This window comes from Cervus elaphus, chromosome 20 (assembly GCF_910594005.1).
Source record: "Cervus elaphus chromosome 20, mCerEla1.1, whole genome shotgun sequence".
Classification (NCBI taxonomy): domain Eukaryota; kingdom Metazoa; phylum Chordata; class Mammalia; order Artiodactyla; family Cervidae; genus Cervus; species Cervus elaphus.
In genome coordinates this window covers 126,065,350-126,079,426 of record NC_057834.1, presented here as the reverse complement: position 1 = coordinate 126,079,426, position 14,077 = coordinate 126,065,350, and the positions used below count along the sequence as shown (strand labels likewise).

Here is a 14,077-nt window from a genome sequence, read left to right as displayed (position 1 = left end):
TCCTTGCAGTCCAAGGGACTCTCAAGAGTCTTCTCCAACACCACAGTTCAAAAACATCAATTTTTTGGCGCTCAGCTTTCCTCACAGTCCAACTCTCACACCCATACATGACCACTGGAAAAACCATAGCCTTGACTAGAGGGACCTTTATTGACAAAGTAATGTCTCTGCTTTTTAATATGCTGTCTAGGTTGGTCATAACTTTCCTTCCAAGGAGTAAGTGTCTTTTAATTTCATGGCTGCAATCACCATATACAGTGATTCTGGAGCCCTCCAAAATTTAGTCAGCCACTGTTTCCACTGTTTTCCCATCTATTTGCATGAAGTGATGGGACCGGATGCCATGATGTTAGTTTTCTGAACGTTGAGCTTTAAGCCAACTTTTTCACTCTCCTCTTTCACTTTCATCAAGAGGCTCTTTAGTTCTTCTTCGTTGGTCATAACTTTCCTTCCAAGGAGTAAGTGTCTTTTAATTTCATGGCTGCAATCACCATATACAGTGATTCTGGAGCCCTCCAAAATTTAGTCAGCCACTGTTTCCACTGTTTTCCCATCTATTTGCATGAAGTGATGGGACCGGATGCCATGATGTTAGTTTTCTGAACGTTGAGCTTTAAGCCAACTTTTTCACTCTCCTCTTTCACTTTCATCAAGAGGCTCTTTAGTTCTTCTTCACTTTCTGCTATAAGCTTCTTAAGAATCATAAGCTCCTTAAGGATCTTGCCTTAGCTCCTCATATTTCCTTCTTTGTATACACTTCCCATTAAAAATGCTTATTTCCCTGTTCTTTTTTTTCTTTTTCTTTTTTTCTGTTTTTTTGTTTTTGTTTTTCTTTTTTTTTTCTGGTTTTTTTTTTGTTTTGTTTTAAGTGCATGGTGACAAGTGGTTAGCTTGACTCATTTATGTAGGTTGTCAGACAAAATACTGTTAAGTTTGGATCTGGGACATACTTATACTAAAACATTGTTTATCTGAACTGGAAATCTAACTGGATGCTCTGCATTTTTCTTTGCTAAGTCTGGCGATCCTAGTTAGAACTACAGACAAGCTTCTTTTAATCCTAAACACCATCTATAACTCTAGACTTCCCTGCACCCTCTGGGCTTCTAGCTCCTTCTGTTCTAAGTCCTTCCCACTGCACACGTCTGCTAGAAAGGCACAAGGTGGTTTTCTCTTTTCCTGTCCGGCTGGAAAGATGGCGTCCCGCAAAGAAGGCACCGGCTCATCCGCCACCTCTTCCAGCTCTACCACCGGCGCTGCAGGCAAAGGCAAAGGCAAAGGAGGATCCGGAGATTCAGCCGTGAAGCAAGTGCAGATAGATGGCTTGGTGGTATTAAAGATTATCAAACATTACCAGGAAGAAGGACAAGGAACTGAAGTGGTTCAAGGAGTGCTTTTGGGCCTTGTTGTAGAAGATCGACTTGAGATTACCAACTGCTTTCCTTTCCCTCAGCACACTGAAGATGATGCTGACTTTGATGAAGTCCAGTATCAGATGGAGATGATGCGGAGCCTGCGCCATGTGAACATCGACCACCTCCACGTGGGCTGGTACCAGTCCACATACTACGGCTCATTCGTCACCCGGGCCCTTCTGGATTCTCAGTTCAGTTACCAGCATGCCATTGAAGAGTCTGTCGTTCTCATTTACGATCCCATAAAAACTGCCCAAGGGTCTCTCTCACTAAAGGCATACAGACTGACTCCTAAATTGATGGAAGTTTGTAAAGAAAAGGATTTTTCTCCTGAAGCATTGAAAAAGGGAAATATCACCTTTGAGCACATGTTTGAAGAAGTGCCGATTGTAATTAAAAATTCACATCTGATCAACGTTCTAATGTGGGAGCTGGAGAAGAAGTCAGCTGTAGCAGACAAACATGAATTGCTCAGTCTTGCTAGCAGAAATCACTTGGGGAAGACACTCCAGTTGCTGATGGACAGAGTGGATGAGATGAGCCAAGATATAGTTAAATATAACACATACATGAGGAACACAAGTAAACAGCAGCAGCAGAAACATCAGTACCAGCAGCGTCGCCAGCAGGAGAACATGCAGCGCCAGAGCCGAGGAGAACCCCCACTCCCTGAGGAGGATCTGTCCAAACTCTTCAAACCACACCAGCCCCCTGCCAGGATGGATTCTCTGCTCATTGCAGGCCAGATTAACACTTACTGCCAGAACATCAAGGAGTTCACTGCCCAGAACTTAGGCAAACTCTTCATGGCCCAGGCTCTTCAAGAATACAACAACTAAGAGGAGGACGTTTCCAGAAAAGGACGTTAACATAGACTCTTGAGATCACACTGGGGCAACTCTCAGAAGAAGAACATTTGAATATTGGAAAGTCTTTCTAGCAATTAATAAAATAAAAATAAACCAAAAAAAAAAAAAGAAAGGCACAAGGTGAGCCTCTCTAGGCTTACTTTTATACCACGCCTTTTCTCTACCTTTGACCTGCACATACTGTTTTTGCTCCCTCCAAACAGCTATCAGAGTTATGGACAGTGTCACACAGTTGCACACAGTCTACCACTAGAGAGTTTATTTTACTACTTAGTTCAAGTGTTTTTATCTTGGAATACGCATAAAGAAGATGAAGCAGCCTCATCAATCCTCCAGAATCCTTCACCTAGTTAGCCAGTAATTTGTACACCCATGGAATTCTTCTCATTCCTCTACCATTATTTTTATCTTCTGTTAACCAGAATTTGAGAAACAAAGAACTGATTGAAATGAAAGGGTGTTGATTTGTGGTTTGTTAGGATGCAGCCCAGGAAACACAAATTCAAGAAGCACTTGAAGTGTGTTCCGATGGACTACAAAATGAGGGGGGCTTATAAAGGCAAAAGCTGTGAGGTTACAGTTAGTTACATGAATTGTTTATCATGAGTTGTAATTGGAGCTGGCAAAAAGTAAGGGTGCATGCCAAGTTAAGATTGCTTGGGGTTGAAATGATTGTACAGTTACAAGGACAGAACTTGAGATCATAAGGTGGCAGGTGACAGGCGTTCTGAATACAACTGGTAGTGTCCTTGGGCCTGTTACAGTTCAAAGAAAGTTCCACTTCTCAGTGGTGCAGAGAGGTGTCTGAGACCAGATCCTCCATGGCCATCTCACTCTATTTCTGTATGCCTGAACTGTGATTAGGCCCATTATAATTTCAATTTATGATCACTTCTTGTATTGAAAACTACCTATTTGATTTGTTTGTTGTGGAATTATCTCCAGAGTAGACTGTTCAGTTAAAAAAACCAGCAACAAGGAGAAGAACTAGAATAAAGAGAAAGTAAAGCTACTGTATATAAAGCTACCATATCTATACTATATACAAACATGTGTGTATATGAATAGAGTAATCTCTGCAGGGATAAAAATAAACTGTTTTGTAATAGTTGCTTTCAAGGAGAAGAATTATGAGACTGACAGGGAAGGGAGGGACACTTTTACTATCTCTCAATAGATATTTGATCAGTACAAATGTTTAAAAACTAAATGCATATTTTAATTATTCAAAAATATTTAATTTTTTAAAGGTGAAATTATCTTTCTATGTGGATGTGCCCCTCCTTAGACAGTAAGCTACTGCTTGAGATCAGGGACCATGTCTATCTCGATTTATATCCCAAGAGCCCAGCACTGTGTCTAAGTCAGAGTCATAATTTTGGCTCTTTATATGTATATAAAAATAGCACATCCCCCCACCATTTCATTTCCATTGCTGATATTATCTAAGTTAAACTAAACTCTATTAAATTATTTAATGTTAAACATAAAAATTAATGAATAATAAAAATAATAAATGCCAAATTCAGTTATTAAATTAATTTAAAGGGGATAACTATTAAATTAATAAGGCCAATAAACACTGGAATTTAAAAAAAATTAGCTCTACTGAGGTACAGTATACAAACAATAAAACATCCATTTAGGTTGATTTGACGAATTTTGGCACATGTCTATACATATGTAATGACCACAATCAAAAGACAGAAAATTTCTGTTACCCTAAAAAGTTCTGGATGTCCCTTCTCAATCAATTTCTACCTCTACTTGTCATGCATGGCCACTGGCAACCACTGAATAATCACATTGCCACCTATTAATGAGTTTTAAATAAATTTAACTACACACATTTATTAACAGAAAGTCTATATTTTGCTATTAAATCAAAAAGCAAAGACTGCCCCCACACCCAAAAATGCATAATTTGATCATGTTCTTATTTCAAATCATTTAAAAAAATTCTTTATTGGAGTAAATTTGTCAAGTAGCATAAGAAGGAAAAGTAGAAAGCCTGCCTTCTTTTCAAGAGCAATAATAGCAGTTGCCATTTATTGAACATCTAATATCTACCAGGCACCATATTTGTACTTTATGTGAATCCCTTTTCTCATTCGATCATCACATCTACCCTGACAGCTGAAATATTCATTATTATCTTCCTTTTGCCTATGGCTTAGAAGTACCCCTGACCTCAACTAACTATGGTTAACACAAATGGATCACCCATTTAAAAATACCCCAAATTCCAATCTCTAAACAACCACGGCATACCTTCAGTTTCAGTTCAGTCGCTAAGTCGTATCCGACTCTTTGCGACCCCAGGGACTGCAGCATGCCAGGCCTCCCTGTCCATTGCCAACTCCTGGAGTTTACTCAAACTCATGTCTATTGAGTTGGTGATGCCATCCAGCCATTTCATCCTCTGTCGTCCTCTTATCCTGCTTTCAATCTTTTCCAGCGTCAGGGTCTTTTCTAATGATTCAGTTCTTTGCATCAGTTGGCCAAAGCATTGGAATTTCCACTTCAGCATCAGTCCTTCCAATGAATATTCAGGACTGATTTCCTTTAGGATGGACTGGTTGGAGAGTAAATCCAGGCATTCAACCAGGTTCCCTCTCTAGTTCTCAAAAATAATGAGAAATACCATTGTCAACTCTGTGGCTCAAGGATAGCTGATCCAAGTCTGTGCTTGGATAGAAGCAAAAGGCAAAGGAGAAAAGGAGAGATATACCCATTTGAATGCAGAGTTCCAAAGAATAGCAAGGAGAGATAAGAAAGCCTTCCTCACTAATCAATGCAAAGAAATAGAGGAAAACAATAGAATGGGAAGGACTAGCGATCTCTTCAAGAAAATTAGAGATACCAAGGGAACATTTCATGCAAAGATGGGCACAATAAAGGACAGAAATGGTATGGACTTAACAGAAGCAGAAGATGTTAAGAGGTGGCAAGGATACACAGAAAAACTGTACAAAAAAGATCTTCATGACCCAGATGATCACGATGGTGTGATCACTCACCTAGAGCCAGACATCCTGGAATGTGAAGTCAAGTGGGCCTTAGGAAGCATCACTATGAACAAAGCTAGTGGAGGTGATGGAATTCCAGTTGAGCTATTTCAAATCCTAAAAGATGATGCTGTGAAAGTGCTGCACTCAAGATGCCAGCAAATTTGGAAAACTCAGCAACTGCCACAGGACTGGAAAAGGTCAGTTTTCATTCCAATCCCAAAGAAAGACAATGCCAAAGAATGCTCAAACTACGACACAATTGCACTCATCTCACATGATAGCAAAGTAATGCTCAAAATTCTCCAAGCCAGGCTTCAACAGTACGTGAACCATGAACTTCCAGATGCGCAAGCTGGATTTAGAAATGGCAGAGGAAGCAGAGATCAAATTGCCAATATTCATTGGATCATGGAGAAAGCAAGGGAATTTCAGAAAAACAATTACTTCTGCTTCATTGACTATGCTAAAACCTTTGTGTGGATCACAACAAACTATGGAGAATTCTTAGAGATGGGAGTAGCAGACCACCTTGGGCTTCCCAGGTGGTGCTAGTGGTAAAGAATTGCCCGACAATGCAGGAGATGTAAGAGACCAGGGTTTGATCCATGGGTCAGGAAGATCCCCGAGAGGAGGGCATGACTACCCACTCCAGTGTTCTTGTCTGGAGATTTCCATAGACAGAGAAGGCTGCAGGCGACAGTCCATTGGGTCACAAAGAGCCTGACATGACTGAAACAACTTAGCACACACACACTAGACCACCTTACCTGTCTCCTGAGAAACCTGTATGCAGGTCACTAAGCAACAGTTAGAACCTGACATGAAACAACTGACTGGTCCCAAATTGGGAAAGGAGTGCCAAATATACAAGGCTGTATATTGTCACCCTGCTTAACTACTACGCAGAGCACATCATGCAAAACACCAGGCTTGATGAATTGCAAACTGGAATCAAGATTGCCGAGAGAAATATCAATAACCTCAGATATGCAGATGATACTACTCTAATGGCAAAAAGTGAAGAGGAACTAAAGAGATTCTTGGTGAGAGTGAAAAAGGAGAGTGGAAAAGCTAACTTGAAATGCAACATTAAAAAAACTAAGATCATGGCATCTGGTCCCATCACTTTGTGGCAAAGAGAAGGGGAAAATGTGGAAGCAGTGACAGATTTTCTTTTTTTGGACTCCAAAATCACTGTGGACAGTGACTGCAGCCATGACATTGAAAGATACTTGCTCATTGGAAGGAAAGCTATGACGAACCTAAACATTAAGAAGAAGGGGTATTAAAAAGCAGGGGTATCACTTTGCTGAGAAAGGTCTGTATAGTCAAAGTACTCCAGGCGTCCCTGTCCTTTACTAGCTCCCGGAGTTTGCTCAAATTCATGTCCACTGAGTCGGTGATGCTATCTAACCATTTCATCCCTGATGCCTCCTACTCCTTTTGCCTTCAATCTTTCCCAGTATCAAGATCTTTTCCAATGTGTGTTGTGGCTCTTTGTATCAGGTGGCCAAAGTATTGGAGCTGCAGCCTCAGCATCAGTCCTTCCAATGAATATTCAGCCCTTCCTCTAGGATTGACTGGTTTGGTCTCCTTGCAGTCCAAGGGATTCTCATGAGTCTTCTCCAGCACCACAAATCAAAAGCATCAATTCTTTGGCACTCAGCCTTCTTTATAGTCCAATTCTCACATTCATATGTGACTACTGGAAAAACCATAGCTTTGACTATACGGACCTTTGTTGGCAAAGTGATGTCTCTGCTTTTTAATATACTGTCTAGGTTAGTCATAGTGTTCCCTCCAAGGAGCAAACATCTTTTAATTTCATGCCTGCAGTCACAGTCTGCAGTGATTTTGGAACCCAAGGAAGTAAAATCTAGATGATACTATATCTTGATTCTATTTAGTCCAAGTGGGAGGCAGTTTCAGGAAGAGGTGACAGATTGAGCAAAGGCATAGGCAGGAAAACTGTAATGTGCGGTGGAGTGGGGATGTGATTGGGGAACTACCAAACAACTCAGTGCTTTTAGAAGTAGCAAGCAATTGAACTTAAAAGCCAGGTTGAGTAGTTTTTTTTTATTCTATTTGAAGCAAGAAAGGGCTATTGTGCTTAAACGATGGAGATAGATTTAAAAAGATGAATCAGGGAGTAAGTGGTAGGATCTGGAAATAACAATATCCCTTGGAGGACTCCTGCAATAGCCCAAGCAAGAGAAAAGTAAGACTTGTCTATGAGTGGTTGTGCAACGAAGGAACTGATCCTTCCTTAATCCCAACAGATAAAATTCCCCAAAAGGAAGAGCAAAGAAGAGTTATCTGGGGGGAATCTCCAGCAAGAGGGAAAAGGCTGAAACAGTGTCTGTGAGGTTTTCAGATTTTCTGCCTCCTTTGGGGCTTCTCTACCTTTGAGGCCCCTGACTCTTCATCAAGATACAGCAAAAAAGCCTCCTAGCAGGGAACACCTGAGCTCCCAGGGTTTCAGTGAGCTGACCCCCCAAAGTCCAAAGGTGAGGGTCTGGGAGGGAGTGGTGACACTCATGGTGGAAATCACTCAGAAGGAGATTCTGGGGTGTAAACACTGCTCCCACCCACCAAGCTCTTCTTGGACCTTTAGAGGGGATGTTGTCATGCCCCTGGGCAAGGCAAGTGGAACTAGGTTAGAGAAGAGGTGGGTGGAAGAAAATTTCCTAAGGACAAATTCATAGGACTTGGCATCTCACCTGATTAGATTTTGAGAAAAGGAAAGAGAGACAATGGAAAATAATTCTGAGAAGCATGGGTGTTGGCACCAGGGTGACTGAAGACCTTCTAGCTGCCTTTCCACTGATTCTTACCCTCCCTAAGCAAACTTCTGGTGCTAATTTTGTTTGTTTCCCAAGCCATCTTTTCTATAGGGATTCCATTATATTTCTTAGGATAAATTAGTAAATTGGGCTCTTGTGATTTAATTACCACCTGAGTGATATCATAGAACCAAGTTCTTGAATTTGCAAGTCAGAAATTCTAGCCTGATCAGTTCCTTTAATAATCCACAGTATAGGTCTGTTCTCTGATCATTTTATCACTCACAGGGTAATCATGACAATAAATTGTTTCTACAGTCAGTATATGTGTGTGGGTTGGGAAGGTCTACAATAAGAGAAGCTAAAATTATTCTCTGAGACTGAACCTCATGGAAGTAATGATAATATTTACTTTGAGATTTCTCTGTCTCTGTCCTAAAGATAAACTTTGGCTACATTTTATTAGACCTTATGGCATTCCTATGAGATACAGGCTACAGTTACACCCGTGTTAAGAAACTGAAGTTCAAAGAAATTAAATGATCTAAAGGTACACTACTAAGAACCAATGGAACTGGGGTTCAAAGCCAGCAATTTGCACTTTTACGTATATTTATATGAAATTATCACTACAATAGTAGGCATCCACAATGCCTTTTGAATTGGAATAGATGAATCTGCAAAAAGAAACAACACTACTTCATCACTTGCAAATGTGTGGCTGATGGTGTGTTGAAAAATACCCAGCTTCAATCAACGGGAACTGCGAGAACCCATGAAACTGGAATATAAAGTACAAAAAGTTGCAAATAAATTGTTGCTATTGTTCAGCCGCTCCGTTCTGTCCGACTCGTGACCTCATGGACTGCAGCACGCCAGCCTTCCCTGACCTTCACCATCTCCCAGAGCTTGCTCAAATTCGTGTCCACTGAGCCGGTGATACCATCCAACTATCTCATCCTCTATCGTCCTCTTTTCTTCCTGCCTTCAGTCTTTCCCAGCATCAGGGTCTTTGCATCAGGTGGCCAAAGTATTGGACTTTTCAGCTTCAGCATCAGTCCTTCCAATAAATATTCAGAATTGATTTCCTTAGGATTGACAGGCTTGATCTCCTTGCAGTCCAAGGGACTCTCAAGAGTCTTCTTCAACACCACAGTTCAAAAACATCAATTCTTCGACAGTCAGCCTTCTTTATGGTCCATATATGACTACTGGAAAAACCATAGCTTTGACTAGATGGACTTTTGATGGCAAAGTAATGTCTCTGCTTTTTAACATGCTGTCTAGGTTTGTCATAGCTTTTCTTCCAAGGAGCAAGCATCTTTTAATTTCATGGCTGCAGTCACCATCTGCAGTGATTTTGGAGCACAAGAAAAGAAAGTCTGTCACTGTTTTCATTGTTTCCCCATCTATTTGTCATGAAGTTATGGGACCTAAATCAAATCCCTTATGCCTATACAGTGGAAGTGAGAAATAGATTTAAGGGACTAGATCTGATAGAGTGCCTGATAAACTATGGATGGAGGTTCGTGACATTATACAGGAGACAGCAATCAAGACCATCCCCAAGAAAAAGAAATGCAAAAAGCAAAATGGCATTCTAAGGAGGCCTTACAAATAGCTGTGAAATGAAGGGAAGTGAAAAGCAAAGGAGAAAAGGAAAGATACACCCATTTGAATGCAGAGTTCCAAAGAATAGCAAGGAGAGATAAGAAAGTCTTCCTCATCAATCAATGCAAAGAAATGGAGGAAAACAATAGAATGGGAAAGACTAGAGATCTCTTCAAGAAAACTAGGGATATAAAGGCGACATTTCATGCAAAGATGGGCTCAATAAAGGACAGAAATTGTATGGACCTAACAGAAGCAGAAGATATTAAGAAGAGATGGCAAGAATACACAGAAGAACTGTACTAAAAAGATCTTCATGACCCAGATAATCACGATGGTATGATCACTCACCTAGAGCCAGACATCCTGGAATGTGAAGTCAAGTGGGCCTTAGGAAGCATCACCATGAACAAAGCTAGTGGAGGTGATGGAATGCCAGTTGAGCTATTTCAAATGCTGAAAGATGATGCTGTGAAAGTACTGCACTCAAGATGCCAGCAAATTTGGAAAACTCAACAACTGCCACAGGACTGGAAAAGGTGTTTGCATTCCAATCCCACAGAAAGGCAATGCCAAAGAATGCTCAAACCATTGCACAACTGAACTCATTTCACAAGCTATTAAAGTAATGCTCAAAATTCTCCAAGCCAGGCTTCAGCAACAGGTGAACTGTGAACTTCCAGATGTTCAAGCTGGTTTTAGAAAAGGCAGAGGAACCAGAGATCAAATTGCCAACATCTGATGAATCATCGAAAAAGCAACAGAGTTCCAGAAAAACATCTATTTCTGCTTTATTGACTACGCCAAAGCCTTTGACTGTGTGGAACACAATAAACTGTGGAAAATTCTGAAAGAGATGGGCATACCAGACCACCTGACTTGCCTCTTGAGAAACCTGTATGCAGGTCAGGAAGCAACAGTTAGAACTGGACATGGAACAACAGACTGGTTCCAAATAGGAAAGGGAGTATGTCAAGGCTGTATATTGTCACCCTGCTTATTTAACTTCTATGCAGAGTACATCATGAGAAATGCTGGGCTGGATGAAGCACAAGCTGGAATCAAGATTGCTGGGAGAAGTGTCAATAACCTCAGATATGCAGATGACACCAGCCTTATGGCAGAAAGTGAAGAAGTAAAGAGCCTCTTGATGAAAGTGAAAGAAGAGAGTGAAAAAGTTGGCTTAAAGCTCCACATTCAGAAAACTAAGATCATGGCATCTGGTCCCATCACTTTATGGCAGATAGAATAGGAAACAGTGGCTAACTTTATTTTTCTGAGCTCCAAAATCACTACAGATTATGATTGCATAAATGAAATTAAAAGACGCTTACTCCTTGGAAGGAAAGTTATGCCCAACCTAGACAGCATATTAAAAAGCAGAGACGTTACTTTGCCAACAAAGGTCCGTCTAGTCAAGGCTATGGTTTTTCCAGTGGTCATGTATGGATGTGAGAGTTGGACTATAAAGAAAGCTGAGCGCCGAAGAATTGATGCTTTTGAACTGTGGTGTTGGAGAAAACTCTTGAGAGTCCCTTGGGCTGCAAGGAGATCCAACCAGTCCATCCTAAAGATCAGTCCTGGGTGTTCATTGGAAGGACTGATGCTGAAGCTGAAACTCCAATACTTTGGCCACCTGATGCGAAGAGCTGACTCATTTGGAAAGACCCTGATGCTGGGAAAGATTGAGGCAGGAGGAGAAGGGGATGACAGAGGATGAGATGGTTGGATGGCATCACCGACTCAATGAACATATTTTTGGGTGGACTCCAGGAGTTGGTGATGGACAGGGAGGCCTGGCATGCTGCAGTTCATGGGTTTGCAAAGAGTCGGACATGACTGAGTGACTGAACTGAACTATGGGACCAGATGCCATATTCTTAGTTTTTTGAATTATGAGTTTTAAGCCAGCTTTTCAACTCTCCTCTTTCACTTTCATCAAGAGGCTCTTTAGTTTCTCTTCAATTTCTTCCGTAAGGGTGGTGTCATCAACATATCTGAGGTTATTGATATTTCTCCCAGCAATCTTGATTCCAGTTTGTGATTCATCAAGCTTGGTGTTTTGCATGATGTACTCAGCATAGTAGTTAAATAAGCAGGGTGACAATACACAGTCTTGTCATACTCCTTTCCCAATTTGGAACCAGTCTGTTGTTCCATGTCCGGTTCTAACTGTTACAAGTTCTTGACCTGCATATAGATTTCTCAGGAGGCAGGTCAGGTAGTGTGGTATTCCCATCTCTATCAGAATTTTCCACAGTTTGTTGTAATCCACACAGTCAAAGGCTTTAGCATAGTCAATGAAGCAGATGTTTTTCTGGAATTCTTTTGCTTTTTCTATGATCCATCGGATGTTGCCAGTTTGATCTCTGGTTCCTCTCCCTTTTCTAAATCCAGCTTGAACATCTGGAAGTTCTCTGTTCACGTATTGTTGAAGCCTAGCCTGGAGAATATTTTTTAGCTTGAAGAATTTTATTTATTTATTTATTTATTTATTTATTTATTTTTTTAGCTTGAAGAATTTTGAGCATTACTTTGCTAGTGTGTGAAATGAGTGCATAAAATTGTGCAATAGTTTGAGCATTCTTTGGCATTGCCTTTCTTTGGGACTGGAATGAAAACTGACCTTTTCCAGTCCTTTGGCCACTGCGGAGTTTTCCAAATTTGCTGGCATATTGAGTGCAGCACTTTCATAGCATCATCTTTTATTATTTGAAATAGCTTAGCTGGAATTTCATCACCTCCACTACCTCTGTTTGTAGCGATGCTTCCTAAGGCCCACTTGACTTTGCACTCCCGAATGTCTGGCTCTAGATCATATCATCATGATTATCTGGGTCATTAAGATCTCTTTTGCATAGTTCCTGTGTATTCTTGCCACCTCTCCTTAATATCTTCTGTTTCTGTTAGGTCCATACTGTTTCTGTCCTTTATTGTGCCCATCTTTGCATGTAAAACAAATACATTAGCTATATTGTTTCTTCTGGGGGAAAAAAAGAATACAAACATAGTGGCAACGTTCTTTTATTCATGCCATGTTTCTGCCCCTAGGATGTACCTGAAACCTAGTAGTCTGTCAATGAATATTTTTCTTTTGGTCTGAGCTACACTGCTTTCAGGATCTTAGTTCCCTGACCACTGTGCCACCAGGGAATCCCCAATATTTGTTAAATAAATGAATGAATGCCATTCTACACTGCCCTATAGTTTTCGTGCACATACCTAGTAAGTATTCTTTCCTATAACACTCCTAAGTAACCCTAACGAAGTTTTTTACCTCTCCTCAGAAGTTCAACACTGCCTCTCTTCCCTTCTGCTTGAAAAAAAGTGTCTCTAATTTGTATTCTAGATCAATTTTTTTCTTGATGGGCCAGGGATTTTTTTTAGATAAATTATAAAATGCATAATTAGTATATCATTACATATTTAGTTCATACAATTAATTTTCTTGCCCTAGTAAAATCACTGAGTATGTTGTTTATAAAGTTTTTCATAGTTTGTGTCTATAGTAATAATGAGCTAAAAAGGACTAAAAATAAAATGTAGTTGCATTCAAAGTGCATAAAATAATTCATGCAAAATAATATATTTATATGTAATATTAACATAATACAGTGGTAATACAAAATAAATGTTTTGATAAAAAATTAAAAATGTCATCTCAAAAAATTGTTTTTCATGTTTTCAAAAAAGTTATTTTTGTCTTAAAACATTGATGTTACCTCTTAAAATTAGATACAAAATTATCACAGTTTTAAAGCTAAATTATATAAATATTAAAAATATTTAGTTTTTAAGAATTAATGTGTTATAAAATATTTTTATAAAAATAATATCATGCCCAAGGCTAACATTCATTGTTCATCTATTGGCAATGTAAAGAATCAGTCTTTTTCTTCTCTCATGTCACATCTAGACACACGCACATATGTCTATGTGCATGCATGCGTGCATGCTGAGTCCCTTCGGTTGTGTTTGACTCTGCGATCCTATGAGCACGCCAGCCTCCTCTGTCCGTGGGATTTTCCAGGCAAGAATACTGGAATGGGTTGCCATTTACTACTCCTATATATACATAAATAACTTAAGGGCCATAGGAATTGCAGAATTTTTTTCAGCTATGGGACACTGTGCTAATTCATCAGTTGTTTCTGAACCATGCATTGGAACATGAAGAGACACAATAATAAATAGCAAACATTCACCACTACTGGGAAACAATACTTGGTTATGCAAGAACTTACTGCATTTGTGCTATCTGAGAGGAAGGACATGACAAGTTCATTTGTGCTTTGTCTTAAGTGCTTCTGTTGTTCAAATTCTCTGAGCATTTCAAAGCGGCATGTGTTTCTCTTTAAGTGGCACAATGCAAAACCTTAAAGGTGTTG

At 39.9% G+C, this 14,077-nt stretch overlaps 1 protein-coding gene across 1 annotated transcript; it reads left to right on the top strand.

The window, feature by feature from the left end:
• The first annotated feature begins 1,171 nt into the window (after positions 1-1,171).
• On the top strand, positions 1,172-2,392 carry LOC122677857 (eukaryotic translation initiation factor 3 subunit H-like). The gene has a single exon (XM_043878151.1). The coding sequence runs from the start codon at positions 1,196-1,198 to the stop codon at positions 2,252-2,254; it is 1,059 nt and encodes a 352-aa protein (XP_043734086.1). The 5' UTR covers positions 1,172-1,195; the 3' UTR covers positions 2,255-2,392.
• The last annotated feature ends 11,685 nt before the right edge of the window (positions 2,393-14,077 follow it).